The sequence below is a fragment of the Mustelus asterias genome, chromosome 21, assembly GCF_964213995.1.
Source record: "Mustelus asterias chromosome 21, sMusAst1.hap1.1, whole genome shotgun sequence".
NCBI lineage: Eukaryota > Metazoa > Chordata > Chondrichthyes > Carcharhiniformes > Triakidae > Mustelus > Mustelus asterias.
Window position 1 is genome coordinate 70,192,918 of NC_135821.1, and position 23,155 is coordinate 70,216,072.

A 23,155-nucleotide genomic window follows, 5' to 3' on the forward strand; every position below is an offset into this window, starting at 1 on the left:
TCTTATGCAAATTTTAGCAGCCTCATGGATGCCAGGATTGGTCCCCGTATTTGAGGAAAGATGTCGTGGCATTGGAGCCAGTTCAGAGGAGGTTCACTAAATTGATTCCAGAGATGAGGGGTTTGTCGTATGAAGAGAGATTGAACAGTTTAGGCCGATACTCTCTGGAATTTAGAAGAATGAGGGGAGATCAAATTGAGGTACACAAGATGATAAAAGATCTGGATAAAGTAGACGTGGAGCGGATGCTTCATCTTGTGGGGCATTCTAGGATGAGAGGTCCTAGAATGAGGATGAGGACTAGCAAATTTAAAACAGAGTTGAGGAGAAACTACTTCTCCCAGAGGCTTGTGAATCTGTGGAATTCGCTGCCCCAAAGTGCGGTGGATGCTGGGACAGTGAGTAAATTTAAGGAGGAGTTAGACAGATTTTTAATTGGTAATGGGTTGAAGGGTTATGGGGAGAAGGCAGGAAAATGGGGATGAGGAGGATATCAGCCATGATCGAATGGCGGAGCGGACTCGATGGGCTGAATGGCCCAATTCTACTCCTATATCTTATGAGCTTATGGATCTATGAGGATGGTACAGGTTGATAGAGCAAGACATTTTTATTATCCATCACGTTTTGACATTTTGTTGCCACGTATTGTGTACCCATTGGTAACATGTACACATGGTCAGAGGGGGACTGCAACAGGAATATGTTTTCCTGGGATTGGAGAGTGATGAAAAACTCGCAACAGCGGCAGTCCAATGAGATTGGGTGTCCGTGTACATAATTCATTAGAATATCGTGAGCAGGTACAGAAAATGATCAAGGAGATTTATGGAATGCTAACATTTTTATCTATAGGACCAGAATAGAAGTGCTGCACAAAGCCATGGTTAGATAAAACTGGGAATAATTGTGGGGCTGGGATTCCCCCCAAAAAATTCCAAGTCCAATTCGTGTGAAAACGGGAGTAACTCCCGCTGTTTGTTTCAGTGGGATTTTCAGAATGAATCGCCCGCACTCTGAGCACTGCAGATTGCTCTAGTGGGATTCCCTCTGGGGGGGTGGGGGGGCTATTCCCACCCAGGAGCATAGCACTGAGTGGGCCACTGAGCATGTGCCGAGCTGTCAGTGTCAAGGTCGGCGCATGCACACTGGCCCCGCACTGCCAGCCTCCTGATCGCTGTTGAGCCCCACGACCCCCATTGCTGCCCCACCAACCCCCTCCTCACCCTCTGATCACCGGCCTCCCAGACCTCTACGGGCCAGTCCTGATGTGCCCCCTCCACCCCGGCCTGCCGTGATCTCCCTGAACCTCCACCCAGACAGCCCCGATTTCCTGACCCCCATTCAGTCCCTAACTCCGCCCCCCCCGGGAGTCCCAACCTACCCGGCAGCCCCAACCTCCCCCCCCCACCCCACCCCCGCCATCCAGATGGCCAGCTCCCCTCCCTCTGCTTGCAATACTCTGGCACAGTGGCAGCAGGATACCCCCACCGGTCACCCCCTCAATAGGCCCTGCCCCAATAGGTCCCTCCCAATAGGCCCTACCCCTCTGGTCCACACCCTTGGCACTTCCCGAAAGGTACCCCTTGGGCATTGCCAGTTTACCCCTTGGGCAGTGCCAGGGGACCAGGCTGGCACTGCCAGGCTGACACAGCCCAGGGGGCACCCCCCCATTACCCCGACTTCCTGGGGGCCTCAATTGCCCCTCTTCACTCCAACGGGGTCGTGCCTCCTATTCCCCATTCATGGGGAGCTGTTGTGAACCCCACTGCAGTGAACCACTCCTGGAGGGGGGGTGGGGGATGCTGGTGGGCCCAGAGGCATCACTCCCGGGCCTGCTAATGATATGGAAATGCCACTTTCCGATGTGGAGCAGATTACATCTGAAATCTTTGCCACGGAGACGTGCGTAGGCCTGGGCACCCAGCGGGAAGCCCACGAAACAGCCTCTGCAAATGTGTTCCGGCCTGTTCCGCTGCTAGAGCAGTACGGCGGGCTGGGAGAATCGCCCCCACTGTGTTCAGTTCTGGGTACCACACATCAGGAAGTATATATCACCCTTGAAGAGAGTGCAGCAAAGAATTACCAGAATGAGGGTTGTATTCCATAGAATTTAGAACATTAAAGGGTCATTTGTTTGAAGTTGTCAAGTTATTAAGGGAAACAGATAGGATAGATTGGGAAGTGACAGAGTAGGGTTTAATCTAAAAATTACAGCCAGTCCTTTTTGAGGGTGAAATTGGGAAACAAATCTCCCAACAAAGGATGGTAGAAGATTGGAACTCTCTTCTGCAAATGATAGATCAATCTCTAATTTTAACTCTGAGATTGATGGACTTTTATTAACGAAAGGTAGTGGGTGATATAGAGCAAGATGAAAAGATGGAGTTAGGCCACAAATCAGCCATGATCTCATTGAATGGTGGAACAGGCTTGAAGGGGCTGGATTTGATTTATCATTGTCACATGTATTAGTATGCAATGAAAAGTATTGTTTCTTGCGTGCTATACAAAGCATACCGTTCATAGAGAAGGAAAGGAGAGAATGCAGAATGTAGTGTTACAGTCATAACTAGGGTGTAATGCATCCATTGTGTTATTATTCAAATATTATTATACATTACACATTACGTTATTACACATCCAAATGTCATTATCAGAATCTACTGATGACCATGAAACCATTGTCGATTGTTGGAAAAACCCATCTGGTTCACTAATGTCCTTTAGGGAAGGAAATCTGCCATCTTTACCTGGTCTGGCCTCCATGTGACTCCAGAGACACAGCCCCTGAACAAGGACAACTAGGGATGGGCAATAAATGCTGGCCAGCCAGCAATGCCCATGTTCCATGAATGAATAAAGGAAAAAATCCTGGCTCTTGTAGAGAGAGATGATGCACAGTGGTAATGCTTGGAGGAATTTAAACTCAATTAATAAATTTGGAATATAAAGCTAGTCTCGATAATTGTGACCATGACAACAATCACTGATTGTTTTAAAAGCAATCTCATTCACTATTGTCCATTAGGGAAGGAAATCTATTGTCCTTACCTGGTCTGGCCTACATGTGGCTCCATACCCGCAACAATGTGGTTGACTTTGAACTGGCCTTTGGAATGGCCTAGCAAGCCACTCAATTTGGGATGGGTAACAAATGCTGGCCTTGCCAGCGATGCCAACATCCTGTGAGAGAATAAAAAGAAGTCAGAGTTTCTGGTCAGGAGTAAACTCCAGCATATTAGTGGTGGGGAAAATTCAACAATGGTAATGCCAATGGATGTCAAAGTGAGATGGTTAGGTTGTCTCTTGTTAGAAATGGTAATTTCTTGGCGTTGGTATGGCTTTCACAGATTAGTGTGATAATGGGAGTGAATCGTATCATAGAATTCCTACAGTGCAGAAGGAGACCATTCGGCCCATCGAGTCTGCACTGACTCTCTAACAGAGTACCTTACCCAGGTCCTCTCCCCTGCCCTACCCTCGTAACTCCACACATTTACCATAGGTAATCCATCTAACCTACACATCTTGAGACACTAAGGGGCAATTTTAGCATGGCCAATCCACCTAACCTGCACATCTTTGGACTGTGGGAGGAAACCCACGCAGACGCAGGGAGAACTTGCAAAACTCCACATGGACACTGACCCAAGGCTGAAAGATGGCAAGAGTTTGTGGTGTCAGAATTAAAGAAATAATACTGGGAAGGATGGAGGGAACTATTGTGAAAAAGGCACTGAATTTTGATGATGTGCATCCTAGAATACTCGGAGTTTTAGGAAGGAAGTAACAGAGACTTTAGAAAGAAAGAACTTCAGTTCGTTTAACACCTGCTTTAATCTCAGGATGCTCCAAAGGACTCTACAGCCAATCAAGTATCTCTGAAATGTTAACGTGGAAGCACTGAATTGATACATTGAGTAGTATTTACACAAATGGTGTAATGGTATCTTTTACATCTACCAGAAGGGAATACGGAATTTCAGCTTTTAATGACTCCCTTGAAATACAGCACTTCCTCAGTATTGCACTGAAGTACCAGCTTACATTATGTGCTGAAGACTTTGGCACAGTATTAAGGGGCAGATGTACTCCCAGTAAAATGTGAAATTGCCCATTTTAGCAGGACAAATAAAATATAATCTTATTATCTAAATGGCGAGAGATTACAAAACTCCCAGATGCAGAGGGATCTGGGTGCCCTCGTGCATAAATTGCAAAGGTAAGTTCTTTTATTAGTGTCACAAACAGGCTTGCATTAACACTGCAATGAAATTACTGTGAAAATCCCCTACTCACCACACTCTGGCGCCTGTTCCGATACACTGAGGGAGAATTTAGCATGGCCAATGCGCCTAACCAGCACGTCTTTCAGACTGTGCCGGAAACCGGAGCACCCGGAGGAAACCCACGCAGACATGGGGAGAATGTGCAGACTCTGCACAGACAGTGAGCCAAGTCGGGAATCGAACTGGGGCCCCTGCCGCTGTGAGGCAGCAGTGCTAACCATTGTACTGCTATGCCACCCCCAAGTAATTAGGAAAACTAATAGAATGTTATCATTTATTGTAAGGGGAATTGAATACAAAAGTATGCCGGTCATGTTTCAGTTATACAGGGCATTGGTGAGACCACATCTGGAGTACTGTGCATAGTATTGGTCTCCTTATTCAAGGAAAGATGTAAATGTGTTGGAAGCAGTTCAGTAAAGGTTTACCAGATTAATACCTGGATTGGGCGGGTTGTCTCATGAGGAAAGCTTGGACAGGTTAGGCTTGTATCATAAGACCACAAGACCATAAGACATAGGAGCGGAAGTAAGGCCATTCGGCCCATCGAGTCCACTCCACCATTCAATCATGGTTGATTTAAATCCACTGGAGTTTAGAAGAGTAAGAGGCAACGTGATTGTAAACCTTTAAGATCCTGAGGGGTCTTGATGGGGTGGATGTGGAGAGGATGTTTCCTCTTGTGGGAGAGTCTAGAACTAGGGGTCATAGTTTAAAAATAAGGGTTGTCCATTTAAGATAGAGATGAGGAGAATTATTTTCTCTCAGGGAGTCGTGAGTCTTTGGAACTCCCTTGTTCAAAAGGCGGTGAGAGCAGAGTCTTTGCATATTTTTAAGGCGGAGGTGAAAAGATTCTTGATAAGCAAGGGGGTGAAAGGGGGAGGCGGGAATGTGGAGTTGAGGTTACAATCAGATCAAAGTTAAAATTAAATTTATTAGTCACAAGTAGGCTTACATTAACAGCGCAATTAAGCTACTGTGAGAATCCCCTAGTTTCCACACTCAGGTACCTGTTTGGGTACACTGAGGGAGAATTTAACACGGCCAATGCACCTAATGAGCACGTCTTTTGGACTGTGGGAGGAAACCGGAGCACTCGGAGGAAACCAACGCAGACACGGGGAGAACGTGCAGATGCCGCACAGACAGTGACCCAAGCCGGGAATGGAACCCGGGTCCCTGACGCTGTGAGGCAGCAGTGCTGACCACTGTGCCACCACTCCTAATTCTTATGTTCATATGACAGAAAAGGATTGTCAATTGATCACGCTGAATATTAATTGTGCTATAGTTATATCAGTTCATCTACATCATATACATTTGTATTATTTCACTTCTACCACACTCTTTGAAATGTCCCTGGAAATTGTGCTCAAGACTTTAAGGCTGTCAGTGGAATATCTTCGTTTGAAGTGAGAAAAATCTTTGATTTTTAATCATTTCTATAACATGACAAGTTCCACCAGCAATATTAAGGCATTTGCCATTTCAGAAACTGTCACCTGGGAGTATAATGAGCCGCCTGAGACAGTAGAACACAACAGAATCTGAGAACTGGGACTGATCCTGAACAAACTGTTTTGTTACAACCATCAGGACAAGGATTGACGAAAGCGTTCTTAAACAGAAGCAACATTTTGTGTTCACACACAGTACCTACAACAGCCAAACACGAAGGCAAACTGTAAATCCAATTCATGAGAAGGAGTTTTTTGGAAGAAAGAAATCAAGGAGGTACAAAGATCACTGAATCTATAGATGTACCCTTATAAATAAAGATTAAAAACTTAATACAGTAGTTCAAAAATGGCTCCTAAAGAGCCAATACAGCCAACAGACGAACGAAGTCTACGCCAGGCACCTGCTGGCTACCCAAAAACAGCGGCCGGGAGAATCAAACGCACAGTTCCTCCGCGAACTACGTGCGCTCGGCAGGGCCTGTAACTGCAAGGCTGTATCCGCTGCGCAGTATACAGAGGACTTAATCCGCGATGCCTATGTTACAGGCATTGCATCCAACTATATTCGACAGCGCCTGCTAGAACAAGGTGGGCTAGATCTTCCAAAAACTGTAACTCTCACGGAATCCCTAGAAGTGGCATCCCGTAACCTCGAGGCGTACGCGCCCGATCACGTGACATCGTGGGCCTCACGGCCACTATCATCTCAGTACCTAGGAGGGCCTCAGACTTATGCCACACAGCGCCCCTCCAACGACTCGACGGCTGCGGCCGTGGCAGCCCCAGAGTGTTATTTTTGCGGCCTAGCGAAGCATCCCTGACAACGCTGCCCGGCAAGGGAGGTGTTCTGCTCAGGATGTGGAAAGAAAGGCCACTACGCGAAAGTCTGCAGGGCGAAGTCGGCCTCGAAACCAAATAGCGCAGCATGCGACCCGAGGGAACAGAAAACCCGAACGCCATCAGCCGCGTGGGAGTCAAGGGAGCCGCCATGTTGGACACCAGCGACCACGTGTGAGCCTGGGGAGCCGCCATTTTGGACGCCATCGGCCGCATGGGAGTCAAGGGGGCCGCCATCTTGGACGCCGTCGGCCGCATGCGAGACAAGGGAGCCGCCATTTTGGACGCTGGCCGATGATTCTCTGGGATCCACGGTGGCAGCGGTCCAGCTTGACCAGTCTCGTCCACATCAGCTCGCCAGGTCCATGATGGACATCCAGGTAAACGGCCGTGCGGGAAATTGTTTGTTTGACAGCGGGAGTACGGAGAGCTTTATCCACCCCGATACTGTGCGCCGCTATGCCCTTTCGGTACGGCCAGTCAAACAAACCATTTCCTTGGCCTCAAAGTCCCGCTCCGTGGATGTCATCGGGTACTGTTGGTGACTCTTACAGTTCGGGAGACCGATTCCGCAAATTTTAAGCTCCTGGTGCTCCCACACCTCTGCGCTCCCATACTCTTAGGGCTCGATTTCATGACCCATCTTAAGAGTGTCACGCTACAGTACAACGGGCCTTTTTCTCCGATCTCCGTCTGCAACCCACAGTTCCTGGATTACCCACCGCGCACCACCTGCGGCCTTTCAACCCTCCAAGTCACCCCCCCACCGCTATTCGAACACCTCACCCCCGAGTGTAAGCCCATTGCCACTAAGAGCAGACGGTACAGTGCGGGGGACAGGACCTTCATTAGGTCTGAGGTCCAGCGGCTCCTGAAGGAAGGGATCATCGAGGCGAGCACCAGCCCCTGGAGAGCGCAGGTGGTAGTAGTCAAAACTGGGGAGAAACACCGGATGGTCATCGATTACAGTCAGACCATCAACCGGTACACGCAGCTGGATGCATATCCCCTTCCGCGCATATCCGACATGGTCAATCGGATTGCGCAATACCGGGTGTTCTCCACGATCGACCTCAAATCGGGCTACCACCAGCTCCCCATCCGCTCGGAGGACTGCAAATATACGGCTTTCGAGGCGGATGGCCGCCTCTACCACTTTCTTAGGGTTCCCTTCGGCGTCACCAATGGGGTCTCAGTCTTCCAGCATGAAATGGATCGAATGGTGGACCAGAACGGGCTGCAGGCCACCTTCCCGTACCTGGATAACGTCACCATCTACGGCCATGATCAGCAGGACCACGACGCCAACCTTAATAAATTCCTCCGTACGGCCGCTCTCCTGAATCTGACCTATAATAAGGAGAAGTGTGTCTTCCGCACTCACTGCCTCGCCATCCTGGGATATGTGGTGGAAAACGGGGTCATCGGCCCCGATCCCAACCACATGCGCCCCCTCATAGAAGGGACGACGGTGGATTCGAGCGGCCCCACCCTGCCACCGGAAGCAACACCCCAACCGGTACTACGGCGGTCACAACGACTGGTCAAGCCGCCCGACAGGCTGAACCTGTGAAGGGACGACGTCTTACCTCAGCTTGTGACTTTTCTATGTATATATACCCCTGTACATATGGTTCCACCCACCCCGCCGGACTTTTTTAAAGGAGGGGTGAATGTGGTGAACCACTGTTACATGTATGTGCCTGGACACACCCATGCTGCACCTGGCCCGAGACTCCTCCCTTTCCACCTGAGACTCCTCCCTTTCCACCCTGAGTGGGGTATAAAGGTGATGGTCCCTCCTCCTCGCCTCAGTCTAGACCAGGTCAGCTACAAGGGTGTGCTCCTGTTCTCTGTGAATAAAAGCCTATTAGTTTCCCTCACTCACAGGAGTCTTCGTGTCATAATTGATAGTGCATCATGGACACCTAAAAACTTGAAGCTCTTGACCATTTCTACTTCATCCCTGTTGATGTAGACAGGGGCATGTTCTCCTTTACGCTTCCTGAGGTCGGTGACAATCTCCTTCATGTTGTTGACATTGAGGGAGAGATTATTGTCTTCACATCAGTTCACCAGATTTGTAATTTCTTGTGGTCTTGGGCAGACTGCAAGAAACCATCACACTCCTGACTTGTTCCTTGTGGATGATGGATAGGCTTTGAGGAGTCAGGAGGAGAGTTACTGGCCGCAGTATGTATTCCGAGCTCTTTCACTATAAGCCCAATATATGTGACAATAATAAATGAAATCAAGTGTTTACAAGGTGTGTGGGGAACAGGAATAATGTGGAGGTTTTAGAGGAGAACATTCCCTCTTTGTCCCGCTCTCCCATTGGGAGTTCCCTCTGCAGCTTTGCTGACATTGTCTTGGACACTCCACTCAAATGGCAGCAGCTCAAGGGGAGGGGACACGTGACTCTCAGTGACCTTTGTGACGCCGGCTGGGGGGGAGGGAGGGGTCAGGAGCTGGGCCCGGAAGTAGTTCCTTTGTTTCCGGCGGGAGGCGGCGAAGCTCCGGGTGAGGATCGGGAGCGGGAGCCGGGAGCGGCAATTCGACTATGGGAAGCGGCACATTGCTCATCGCGGCCCCTCACCCGCACTGTTCGCCGTGCTGAGGCCTGGCTGCGCGGGGTGTGGGCAGTGACTGGCGCGGTTCACCCTCGCTGCTCTTTATAAGGTCTCTGCGCCAGACACTGGCAGCAAAGTGGCCCCCCCCCCCAGCATCCCTGGCCGCTTTTACTCTCTCAAGATTCCCCCCCCCCCCCAAGCTGCAGAGAGCAAAGCTCCCCTCCCCCCCCCCCCGTGGCAATCCGGCGGCATGGGGCCTGAGAAAGGCCGCGACCGACTCTTCAGGAAGAGTTGGGGAGCCAGGTGGAGAGTCTGTGAGGGGGAGGAGGGGAACTTCCAGTGGAGTGCAAGAACAGAGGGACTCACCTTTCAAAGTTACTGGCGGCCTAAATTTGGCTTCATCATAGGATCCCTACAGCACAGAAGGAGGCCATTCGGCCCATCGAGTCTGCACCGACCACAATCCCACCCAGGCCCTATCCCCATAACCCCATGCATGTACCCTAGCTAGTTCCCCTGACACTAAGGGGCAATTTAGCACGGCCAATCCACCTAACCCGCACATCTCTGGACTGTGGGAGGAAACTGGAGCATCTGGAGGAAACCCATGTAGACACGGGGAGAATGTGCAAACTCCACAGTTACCCAATCTGGGAATTGAACCCGGGTCCCTGTGAGGCAGTAATGCTAACCACTGGGCTGCCCCTCCTGTTGGATTGTTAATCCATATTCCATTAATAGTTTTTGCTCTTTCACGAAACGTGGGTGTCGTTGGCAAGGCCAGCATTTGATGCCTATCCCTAATTGCCCTTGAACTCAGTGGCTTGCTTAACTCGGTTATGCCTCAACCACATTGCTCTGGCTCTGGAATCATATGTCGGTCAGGGATGGCAGACTGCGTTCCCTAAAGAACATGAGTGAACCAGATGGGTTTTCAGATTGATCAGTGTAGTTTCATGATCACCGTCGCTTATGGGTGGCACAGTGGTTAGCACTGCTGTCTCACAGCGCCGGGGACCTGGGTTCAATTCCGGCCTTGGGTCACCGTCTATGCAGAATCTGTACGTTCTCCCCGTGTCTGTGTGGGTTTCCTCCAGGTGCTCCACTTTCCTCCCACAGTCCGAAAGATGTGCTGGTTAGGGTGCATTGGCCATGCAGAATTCTCCATCAGTGTACCTGAACAGGCACCAGAGTGTGGCCACTAGGGGATCTTCACAGTAACTTCATTGCAGAGTTAATGTAAGCCTACTTGTGACACTAATAATAAATAATAAGTGAATCAATTCCAGATTTTATTAACTGAATTTAAACTCCACTAGCTACCATGGTGGGATTTAACTCATGACCCCAGATCATTAGTCTGCTCCACCATCTGCTTCCATATGTAAGCTCCTGAATTTAAAGCTCTTAAGACACAATTAGAAGCATTTAAATATTGAAGGCTGAAAAAGGTAATTATTTAACTTTTATTGCTAATCTTGAAATTATTAACTCAGGTCACAAAGACAGATGTTAAATAACTCAACATCAGAATTCTGGTCTGAGTCAATAACGGAAAGGTATGAATTTATGCTCCTGCAGAAAAGGTGTGGGAATTTTGCTTTTTTTTAAAACCGTGGTTGTACAGACTTAAAGCAAAATACTGAAGATGCTGGAGATCTGAAATCAAAACAGAAAGTGCTGGAAAAATTCAGCGGACCTGCTGCAATATGTGAAGAGAGTTAATGCTTCAAGTCTAATAAAGCTCTTCCTCAGAACCCGAAGTTCAGGAGAAGAGTCACATCGGACTCGGAACGCTAACTCTGTTTCTCTCTCCACAGATGCTGCCAGACCCGTTGAGTTTTCCCAGCATTTTTTGCGATTGTAAGGATGTGGAGTGTTTTATTCGTGACATTGGTGGAAACCAAATCCAAAATGTTTTTAAAGTGTGTAAACGAGTATTTCTATTGGTTTATGTTCCAAGATCATTGGCGGAAATGACTCGGTCGAAGAGGATACGCAATCACAACAGCGACAAAAAGAAAAGTATATCAAAGCAATGGAAAACGAAAAGGCGAACAAAAGATTTAGACCAGATTTATGAAGATATGAAACCTGGAAATGCTGACAAATTGTTACACCAGGAAGTTGATTATGATGCCATTGGAAATGCGCAATTCTATTGCTTACACTGTGCGTAAGTGAACAACGTGTTCCCTACATCTTGGATCGATTTATCGCCTTCGATTCATTCGGCAGTTAGGAAGGCAAATGCAGTGTTAACATTCATGTCGAGAGGGCTAGAATACAAGAGCAGGGATGTACTTCTGAGGCTGTATAAGGCTCTGGTCAGACTCCATTTGGAATATTGTGAACAGTTTTGGGCCCCGTATCTAAAGAAGGATGTGCTGGCCTTGGAAAGGGTCCAGAGGAGGTTCACAAGAATGATTCCTGGAATGAAGAGCTTGTCATACGAGGAACGGTTGAGGACTCTGGGTCTGTACTCATTGGATGTTTAGAAGGATGAGGGGGGGATCTTATTGAAACTTACAGGATACAGCGAGGGCTGGATAGAGTGGACGTGGAGAGATGTTTCCACTCGTAGGAAAAACTAGAACCAGAGGGCACAACCTCAGACCAAAGGGACGATCCTTTAAAACAGAGATGAGGAGGAATTTCTTCAGCCAGAGAGTGGTGAATCTGTGGAACTCTTGGCCGCGGAAGACTATGGAGGACAGGTCATTGAGTGTCTTTAAGACATAGATAGATAGGTTCTTGATTGATAAGGGGATCAGGGATTATGGGGAAAAGGCAGGAGAATGGGGATGAGAAAAATATCAGCCATGATTGAATGGCTGAGCAGACTCGATGGGCCGAGTGGCCTAATCCTGCTCCTATGTCTTTATGGTCTTATGGTACGTTGAAATTGATTGAATGCTGGCATTGCGCTCAGGAGCCTCAGATGCCCTTTCTCCACGTCTCTTAGTTTGGAATTTCTGGGGACACAATTGAGCTGAGTTTGCAAAAGAGAGGGAGTGTACAAGGACAAGAAGCCCAGCTGACGATGGGGGGTTGGGGGGGGGGGCAGTGTATACTGATGAACTTGGGGTGTTCCGCCTACAATTGTACATCTGTTACAGAGCAAATATAGTTAAAAGGAGTCATTTACAAATATTTTCAGAGTTCAGTCTTTTTAATTCTTTCACGGGATGTGTGTGTTGTTGGCAAGGCCAGCAATTGTAACCCATTCCTAATTGCCCTGGAGAATGTGGTGGTGAGCCGCCGCCTTGAATTGCAGAGCCACATCCATGTAGTTGATTTTTCACTGCCCTCTGAAATGGTCTGGCGAGCCACTCGGTTAAACTCAAGAAGTCAAAGGGCAATTATGGATGGGCCTTTCCAGAAACGCTCACATCCCCTGAATAAATTTAAGAATGAATATTGTTTGACAGGCGGCTACACAGAATTTGCAGTCCTTCCGTTTTCTTTTTAGTCACTTTATTTCTTTTGCTTCATTTGCAGGCGGTACTTCATTGATCAGAGAAGCCTTAAAGAGCATTTTAAAACAAAAGTTCACAAACGAAGGTAATGTCAATTATTCTAAAATGCACTCCAGGACTAATTAATGCTGCCTTGTTATAAAGACAAACACGGTGAATGATAAAAATATTCTATGAAAAATATTCTATACATCTTTGGGCATCCTACAGAATGTGTATTATTTAGCATGTGCCAAAGAGAAGAGTCATAGAGGTTTACAGCATGGAAACAGGCCCTTCGGCCCAACTTGTCCATTTTTTAAAAAACCCCTAAACTAATCCCAATTGCCAGCATTTGGCCCATATCCCTCTATACCCATCTTACCCATGTAACTGTCTAAACGCTTTTTAAAAGACAAAATTTTACCTGCCTCTACTACTACCTCTGGCAGCTTGTTCCAGACACTCACCACCCTCTGTGTGAAAAAACTACCCCTCTGGACACTTTTGTATCTCTCCCCTCCTTAAACCTATACCCTCTAGTTTTAGACTCCTATTGAGATGAAGCCATAAACTGTGTTAAATCAGCATGATTGAGGATACTGAATTTAATTTTGATTACAGTCAGTGACTAGTATTGATGGACAAAGTACCAGAGGGTTACAGGTGACCATTGTTGATCCATAAGACTAGGTTGTAAGCCATGGCAGGTTATGTAAATTGAGGGGAATTACAGACTGGCCGAAACGTTCTGTAGCTGTTACTAAAGATTTCTCCCACTCCTCAAACCCCCCAAGTATTGTGTTACAGATCACTCTGGGAATTCAAGGTGCTGTATGCATGTTGTCTAGAGCTCTGGATAGTGGTGGTAGAGACAATGTTCTTTCCATCACCAGGCTGATCAGGGCTCTGTCCCACTCTTGTCCACTGTTGGTGTGTGATGGAAAGATTTGCAGGTAGTTTGGTTGCATTATGAAGGCACCTTCCTTGGCCATCAAGTCCTGAGGTGGGATTCAAATCCAGAGTTGCTGGCTCAGAGGCACGGACACTACTTAGCACACCATAAGACCTCCTGACCCATTCACTATGCAAGTGCACTTTTCATCAAGTGTCAGAACCCTGGTTCACTTGTTTCTTAATCTCTCGTTCCCACGCCCTCACCACTGAAGTGTGATAGGGTGGTGGGGGGAGAAACATGAGTCAATTATACAATCCCCTTCAATACGCATTCAGAGGAGCCTTGACCTCAAGTGCTGCCATGCTGTTGAACTCTTAGGGCTACAAATCAGAGTCTGATTTTATTATTTTCTGATGTACACCATCTAACGGTGATTGCCAGTTAGTGATCAGTCATGGAAAGCTGGGCCAGTTTTCCCTTCCCAAATCTAGGTTCTTCTGAGATTTGTTGTAGTGCCTGAGCACAGACCTGGTCTGTAGCTGTTACTCACTGGCTAAACTCACTGCTCTCCTCCACAAGCCTGCGTCCGTTTAAGATGTTGAACATAATACCTGAACTGGAAGAAATGCAGCCCGTTAATTGAACAGAAAGGAAGTTGCCATCCCACGATCTTTGCTCACTTCTCAAATCAACCATTGAATTCTCACTCTGGTGTTTGTGATTTTGTACTTTCTAGGCTAAAACAGCTGAGTGAAGAACCATACACACAGGAAGAAGCGGAGAGAGCAGCCGGAATGGGCTCCTATATACCAGCAAAGAAAGTCAAAGTTGAGACACAGCCAATAGAGGAAGAAATGAAAATATCATAATTTGATCTTATAAAAAAAGATGAGATTGTCTCTTTTTTCCAAAAAAGCTCTTCTAATATTGTTCAGAGTTTGTATAATTTTTACCATCTTAAAAAATGTCTTTGGTTTTGATCTTATCGATGCAACTGTTCATCATGCCTTCAAAAATACACTTCAAACTGGTAACTTTATCTTTTGATAGGATTGTATTTGTACGGGCTGTAAAAACTGCTCACAGCAATAAAGAAATTGCAATGAGAATTTAAATGGATTATTTTGATCTTCAAGTTGCTGGAAACCCAACTAGAGACTGTTCATTTGGAATGAATGAATGAATGGCAATTGACAGCAGGAGCAGAGCTTTCTTGCTATTCGAAGTTATGCTGCTGGGCTTGTACTTATTTACCACTTAGAAAGGAGCAAATCTGTAAGTGAGTTTTAGTAAAATGTAGAAACAATAAAATACTGAAAAAAGGGAGGCACTTGTACAGTGGGGAAAATACAGTAAAGAGCAAGCAGGGAGAGAAATTTTTGAAATATGTACAGGAGAACTTGATCAGTATGCTTCCAGCCCAATGAAGAAAGAAGCAGTGTTGGGCCTAGTTTGGGAGAATGCAGTAGACCGTGTTTCAGTGGGGGAGCATTTGGGCAACAGTGATCCACTATATTGGGTTTAGAGTAGTTATGGCAAAGGACAATCAAAGGTGAAAATACAAAGCTGGAATGGCATTATCGTTGCTGAATTGCCCCACTAACAAAATTCTAGAGGTTATGATAGAAACTGAACTGGACCACCCATGTAAATAATGTAGCTACAAGAACAGGACAGAGGAATCCTGGGCAAATAACATAGCGCCTGCTTCTCCAAAGCCTGTCCACCATCTACAAGCCAGGAGCGTGGTGGAATACCATCCACTTGCGTGAGTGCAGCTCCAAAAACATGAGGCTTGATACCATCCATGACAAAGCAGCCCATTTGACTAGCATTTCTTCCAGAAAGATTCACTCCCTCCACCACTGAAGCACAGTGATAGCGTGTGTACCATCTACAAGATTCACTGTAATTGATGTTTTGAGGTGGCTTAACAGACACAAAACCAGTTTATGGCATGAAGACCCTGTTTCTCAATTTTTTTGTATGACTTTACATTAAGATACTTGGGGATAATAATGGTGGTGAGGGTGTGGAACTGGGGTAGCGAACAGGAAAAGGGAGAAGTAGGTAAGCTAGTTGTTATGTGTTCCCTTTTTTTTCATTGGGTAGCACGGTGGATTAGCACTGCTGTCTCACAGCACCAGGGTCCCAGGTTCAATTCCGGCCTCGGGTCACTCTGGTATTTGCACATTCTCCCCATGTCTGCATGGGTTTCCTCCCATGGTCCAAAAGTGTGCGGGTTAGGTTGATTGGCTATGCTAAATTGACCCTGGTGTCGGGGGGATTAGCAGAGTAAATGCGTGGGGTTGCAGGAATAGGGCCTGGGTGGAATTGTGGTTGGTGCAGACTTGATGGGCCAAATGGCCTCTTTCTGGACTGTAGGGATTCTATATTCTATGTAAACTCACCAAGGCTCCTTAAGCAGCAGCACCTTCCAAACACATGACTGCTACCATCTGGAAGGATAAGAACAGCAGATACTTGGGAACACCATCACCTGGAAGTTCCCCTCCAAACCACCCACTGTACTGACTTGAAAATACACCGCCATTCCTTCATTATCACTGGGTCAAAATCCTGGAACTCCCTCCCTAATAGCACTGTGTGTACCCACACCACACGAACTTCAACAGTTCAAGACAGCTCACCACCACCTTCTCAAGGGAAATTACAGATGGGCAATAATTGCTGGAGGTATTAAAAATGTTGAGGACACTCAGTACTAGTCACCCATAGAATTCCTACAGTGCAGAAGGAGGCCATTTGGCCCATCAAGTCTGCACCGACTCTGAAAGAACACCCCACCTAAACCCAGTCCCTCACCCAATCCCTGTAAACCTATGCATTTACCATAGTTAATCCACCTAACCACATCTCTGGACACTAAGGGGCAATTTAGCATCACCAATCCACCTCTTCACGTCTTCGACCTATGGGAGGAAATCAGAGCACCCAGAGGAAACACGTGCAAACACAGGGAGAACTCAGCAATAATTGTCTTTACCACAAACTGCACAGACAGTCAATCAAGGCCAGAATTGAACCTGGGTCCCTGGCGCTGTGAGGCAGCAGTGCTAACCACTGTGCCGTTTGGATAGAATGTACTCAGTTGCTGATGGGAGAAAGGATAAAAATAGTGGAGGATCTGTCCACAATCCTTCAAGCCTCCTTGGATTTAGGAGTACATAAGTGCTGAGAAAACCTGCAAAATTTTTCCTCTTCATGTACCATATCTTAAGGGGATGTTGGGAACCATTGACCTCCATGTTTATCTTGCTTGAGAGGCATGTATCACCTTCACTGGTGTAGCTGTATCCAGTTTGCAAAGCTCTTTAGAAAGATTCTTTATCCACCCTGACTTTTACCATTGATATTTCCCATCAGCATCAGACTTTCGAAATCCGCTGTCTCTTGCTGATCTTGGTCAGCAGAATTCCTTTGGTCTCAGATTTTACTCGCATCTCTTCACTGGTTGAGTGACTTGTCCAAGATATCTACATTATTCACCTCAAAAACAACAACTCTGCAACTTCAATTCTCAGCATTGCTTCACTGATTGTCCAACACTCAGAATTGGAGTGATGTAGCATTCCAGGATTCTCCTGGCTAATTTTGAGTTCAGTAAGAGTTTTAACAACACCAGGTTAAAGTCCAACAGGTTTATTTGGTAGCAAATACCATCAGCTTTCGGAGCGCTGCTCCTTCGTCAGATGGAGTGGAAATGTGCTCTCCACATTTCCACTCCATCTGACGAAGGAGCAGCGCTCCGAAAGCTGATGGTATTTGCTACCAAATAAACCTGTTGGACTTTAACCTGGTGTTGTTAAAACTCTTACTGTGTTCACCCCAGTCCAACGCCGGCATCTCCACATCATAATTTTGAGTTGATCATCCTTCTCATTTTTTGAAATGCACTTTTGCCTATACCAATCCTTCATCTTATTTCTGGGCTGTACTTTCCATCTGCTGTTAACATACTTCCTGGGGAGCAAAATGTGTCCCACCTGTGTGATGTTCATATTTCAGTGTGATCTTACACTCTTGGTACAATTTTCTTTTTGAGTACTATTAAACATTTTGCAATAATAAACTGCCAACAGCACTTATTAGCATTGAAAACAACTGCCAAAAACCTATTTTCTTTATGCAAAGGATCCCGATTGACACTAATTTCTCCTAATCCATGCCCTCAGTATATCAGCTTGGGTATGTTGTTAGCTTCTGAATCTGAGCTTCTGGATTTACAGATAGTCTTCTGGTAGAACCTGAGTATTGCTGAAAAAAGAGACAACTTTTTCCTCTTGTATCAGGACAGACTCAAGAAAGATAAATTTCAAGAGGAACAACAATTTGTATCTCTCAAGATTGGCATGAAGGATCTGATTGGTTGAGACATTGCCATGGTGAATGCACCAAGGAGCCATGGCAACAGCTCAGTCAATCAGAGCAGACTTGTCAACCAATCATCAGCTTGTTCTCATGCAGTATAAATTGTTCCCTTTTGAGATGATTGTGTACTATTAATATGATATATATGTATTTCTGTTTAAGGGAATGTTTAAAATTCAGCTTTTCTCTGCAGGCAGTCGGTGTGTCTGGAAAACATTTAACTCCAATGCTGGGAGAGCAGGATAATTACTCATTTTAGCCACGTAATATTTACTTAGGATAGAGCTCATGGATTGTTTGTTTATAGATGGAGATTCCCCTGGGATTTTGATTAAAGGAGTGGAAGGTGAATTTAGGTCTGCAGGGTCATGTGATGATGTGGTTAATGGGAGGAGCTAGGTCTGTAGCTGAGAAAAAAGAAACAATACTCAAGATTTTGAGTTGTAGAACTCGCTGCAGGTTATGAGTATGTAATCTAGACTGATAATTCATGCTGCATATCAGAATGCAAGCTTTCGGGTGGGCAGTAAGCTGAGGTCCTGGATGCCAGTTCATATGAGTGTAAAAATTTCAGTGGTGGCACTTAAAGAAGAGCTCGGGGTGATCCTGCTTTGTTCTGGCCAATATTTGATTTTTAAAAATTCATTTGTGGGATATGGGCGTCGCTAGCTGACCAGCATTTATTGCCCATCCCTAGTTGCCCTTGAGAAGGTGGTGATGAGCTGCCTTCTTGAATCGCTGCAGTCCATGTGCTGTGGGTTGACCCACAATGCCATTAGGGAGGGAATTCCAGGATTTTGACCCAGCGACTGCAAAGGAACGGCGATATATTTCCAAGTCAGGATGGTGAGTGGCTTGGAGGGGAACTTGCAGGTGGTGGTGTTCCCATTTATCTGCTGCCCTTGTCTTTCTAGATGGAAGTGGTCGTGGGTTTGGAAGGTGCTGTCTAAGGATCTTTGGTGAATTTCTGCAGTGCATCTTGTAGATAGTACACACTGCTGCTACTGAGCATCGGCGGTGGAGGGATTGAATGTTTGTAGACGTGATGTCAATTAAGCGGGGCTGCTTTGTCCTGGATGGTGTCAAGCTTCTTGAGTGTTGTTGGAGCTGCACCCATCCAGGCAAGTGGGGAGTGGGCAGTGAGGTTACAGGGATAGGGCCGGGGAGAGTTGATTGGCCAAAAATCAAGTGCCTTGTAGATGGTGGATAGGCTTTGGGGAGTCAAGAGGTGAGTTACTCACCGCAGTATTCCTAGCCTCTGACCTGCTCTTGTAGCCACTGCGCTTGTGTGGTGGGTCCAGTTGAGTTTCTGGTTACACCATTGAACGTCAAAGGGCGGTGGTTAGACTGACTCTTATTGGTGATGGTCATTGCCTGGCATCTGTGTGGCGCAAATGTTACAATTTGGTTCAATCAATGATACCAAATGAAACCCAGAACAACAGGTGATTTATCCCATTCACTGCTCATGACACCACGCTGTGCTTGTATGGTTTATATTTAAGCAGGAAGTTAGCAAGCTGCATCACAATAAGGCTGTTGAAGGTGGGCTGTTGAAGGTGGGCAGGTTTCCTTGCCACTGCACCTTAGCAGGACAGTTGCTTTCCTGTCTTTTCTTCCCCAAGTTTTAAGCTCCAGATCGAAGCTTCCCAGAAATGCCAATAGCTGATACTTTACTCTTAGACTGGGGTATTCCCTGGCAACTACACCACACAAATGAGGCAGTAAAAACCTGTGGATCATTTTATTAGCGACATCAAAGACAAAAACAAGATAACAAGTTGCCATATTACATCTATATGTAAGCACACCTCGTTTGATAGCATTTCACTTCAGAATGTGAATCCCTATGTGAACTGAAAGCCGACAAGCCACATGATGGCGTCAAGCAACCAAATGACTCCAAGCACAATGTCCTGCACAGTGACTCACGGAAGAACAGCCGGGGTACTTGGCTCTGGCTCATTGTTTAATGGTGAACATAGGACTCAGGAAAAGGAGTAGGTCGCCTGGCCCTTTCAGCCTGCTACTATAAGACCATGGCTGATCTGGCTGTGGTCTCAACTCCGCTTGCCTGTCTGCCTCCCCCCTCCTCCGCTTACCCCAATAACCATTGACTCTCAAAGATTTATCTAATTCAGTCTTGAAGAAATTCAATGTGCCAGCCTCCATTCCTTCTGGAGAATTCCACAGATAAACAACCCACTTGAGAAAAAAAAATTCTCATCTCTCGTTTTGAAAGAGAGACCTTTTATTCTTAAACTGTGCCCCCTCGTTTTAGGTTCCCCACAAAAGGAAACATCTTCCTGGTATCCACCCTATCAAGTCCACTCAGGATTTTAATATGATTCGATGGGCGGTAGGGTGGTTTGCACTGCTGCCTCACAGCGCCAAGAACCTGGGTTCAATTCCAGCCTTGGGTCACTGTCTGTGTGGAGTTTGCATGTTCTCCCTGTGACTGTGTGGGTTTCCTCCGGGTGCTCCAGTTTCCTCCCACAGATCAAATATGTGCGGGTTAGGTTGATTGGCCATTCTAAATTGTCCCTTAATGTCAGGGGATTAACTAAATTGTCCCTTAGTTGTCCAAGATGTGTAGATTAGGGGGATTAGCGGGGTAAATATGTGAGGTTACAGGGATAGGGCCAGGGAGAGTTGGTGCAGACTTGATTGGCCAAAAATCAACGGAATTTTTTTTATTCGATCATGGGATGTGGGCGTCGCTGACAAGGTCAGCGTTTTTGCTGATCCCCAATTGCCCTTCAGTGGCTAGCCAGGCCATTTCAGAGAGCAATTTAAGAGTCAGTCACACTGCTGTGGCTCTGGAGACACATGTAGGCCAGACCGATAAGGATGGCAGATTTCCTTCCCTAAAGGAGATTAGTGAACCAGATGGGTTTTAATGACAATCGACAATGGTTTCATGGCCATCATCGAATCTTTAATTCCAGATTTTTATTGAATTCAAATTTTACCATCTGCTGGATTCGAACCTGGGTCCCCAGGATTACTATAGGTCTCTGGATTATCAGTCCAGTGACAATACCACTGTGCCTCTTTCTGTGCCCAACATCCTATGAAGTTTATACCTTAAATTTACTGCTATTTATCATTCTGTTTTTTTCCAATGTAGCCAGTGCTTTTTACCATTAGAGTTAGCCTGAAAAAGTGCAACAGTCTCCCTCCATTCCACACATCACATTTGTATCTATTGCCACCGAGTGGTGACATCCAGGTGACTGGCATCTGCTGTGGTTGCCAAGTTCTTAATTTTTATCTAATAATAAAAAAAACACACCCATTTTATTGCACTAGTTGAATCACAGCATGTTTACAAGGTGTATAAATCATCAGGTGGTAATGTCTTAAATAGGAAATGCAACAGACTGTGATACAGTCTATAGAGGTTATACAGCCCACAGTGCAAAGGATTTGTTATGTGTCCAGTTGCTGGTACAGGAAGAATGTGCAGCTGGACAATCAGCTCATGGTGTGAACGAACCTCTTGTGGCCATCAGGTCCTGGAGGGGAATCCGAACATAAAGCTCTGGCTGATCTGCTGCTGAAACCCACATTCATGCCTCTGCTATCTCTGGGTACATCTGTGACTTAAGGATGCCCCTCACTGCATGGCCTACCACCTTGGACCCTCTAAACAAGAGGACAAGGTTTGAGTTATAAGGAGAAGCTGGATAGACTGGGACGTTTTCCCCCGGAACACCGGAGGCTTAGGGATGATCTTATAGAAGTCTATAAAATAATGAGGGGCGTAGATGAGATAGATAGTCAACAACTTTTCCCAAAGGTAGGGGAGATTGGTATAGTGGGATATGGGCCATTAACATTAACACTGAAATGAAGTTACTGGGAAAATCCCCTAGTCATCACACTGTAGTGCAAGTTCGGGTACACTGTGGGAGAATTCAGCATGGTCAATGCACCTAACCAGCACGTCTTTCGGACTGTGGGACGAAACCGGAGCACCCGGAGGAAACTCATGCAGACACGAAGAGATCGTGCAGATTCCGCACAGTCACCCAAGCTGGGAATCGAACCCAGGCCCCTGGCTGATGAAGGGAATATTTAATCATTTAATACTCAACACAAGGATATCTAACAACTAATATTTTAATATAAGGTTTTAGAATAAAATGGGCATTTAAATGTAAAGCTAATAAGCCTGTCAATATTAAATTGTAAAACTGAAGGAACGATTGTGTCAGTAAATTCGCTAAAACATGAAACTCGGCTACAATGTAACTTGAATATGGGTACAGTTGTGAAATCATGCATTGTTTAGAGGAATAAATAATATAATTTTGTATTTGAGGACAGGGAGTCCAAAAACTTGGATTGGGAATTCTGCCAGATGACTGGGCCCTCATCTAGCAGAAAAAAACAGTTTTGACTCCCCCACAAAATGCTGAATAAATTAAAATTATTGTTTTATATTGCTAAGCAACCAGGAAGCCATTTTTGAGGATTATGCTTCCGACAGTTGAATGAACAAATGGCAAACTACTATTTAAGGCGTGAGATTGTAATTCGCTTTAAGAATGTTGTCATGAATAGATTGACAAGTTGAATAGTAAGTGAGATCATGTTAAGTTAATTGCTGGGTTGTATCTAAGATAACTAAATTGTATAATCGCTCAAGTTTCTGGCACGAAAGTGGAGATCTGCGGAGAAAGCTCAGTGGTACTGTTGTGCCGTTGAGTCTATCTTGGATCCCCCCCTTCGGCCAAAGTTTTTGTTTGTCTGTCTATTGTATGTTTTCGTTTTGTATTTGCTATGTTTTAATAAATCTAGTTTTAAAAATAAAATTGTATTACGCTTTAAAAACTGAGTTTCGTTTACCTTTGCAAGAGTTTACTTATCAAAGTTGCTTTTTAGAACTTTCTAAAGTAATCCGGTCACCGAAACAGAATTCTCCCACTACAATTTGGCGACGGTTTGGGATGTCCTTGGAGCCGACGCTCAAGTGAACACATCCCCTCGAATGGGTGAGTATATTTTTATTAAGAATTGCTCACCATATTTTTAAGAGGAAGGTACACACTGAATCGCCAAATCCGATAGACTTTAATGTCAGGGGATTAACTAAATTGTCCCTTAGTTGTCCAAGATGTGTAGATTAGGGGGATTAGCGGGGTAAATATGTGAGGTAGTAGTAGAGGCGGGTACAATTTTGTCTTTTAAAAAGCATTTAGATAGTTACATGGACAAGATGGGTATATAGAGGGATATGGGC

General features: G+C 45.9%; 1 protein-coding gene across 4 annotated transcripts; it reads left to right on the top strand.

Annotated features, from left to right (window-relative positions):
• Window positions 1-9,048: 9,048 nt before the first annotated feature.
• On the top strand, window positions 9,049-14,659 carry znf593 (zinc finger protein 593). Of its 4 annotated transcripts, none has more exons than XM_078238175.1 (4): window positions 9,049-9,109; window positions 11,123-11,335; window positions 12,661-12,723; window positions 14,252-14,659. In XM_078238175.1, exons 2-4 carry the CDS (start codon window positions 11,136-11,138, stop codon window positions 14,382-14,384), a joined length of 396 nt encoding a protein of 131 aa, XP_078094301.1. In that variant the 5' UTR covers window positions 9,049-9,109; window positions 11,123-11,135; the 3' UTR covers window positions 14,385-14,659. The 4 variants fall into 4 exon arrangements, with proteins under 4 accessions (XP_078094301.1, XP_078094302.1, XP_078094303.1 ...); XM_078238176.1 differs by having other exon boundaries at window positions 9,085-10,610; window positions 14,252-14,640; XM_078238177.1 differs by having other exon boundaries at window positions 9,087-9,268; window positions 14,252-14,640.
• Window positions 14,660-23,155: the final 8,496 nt, after the last annotated feature.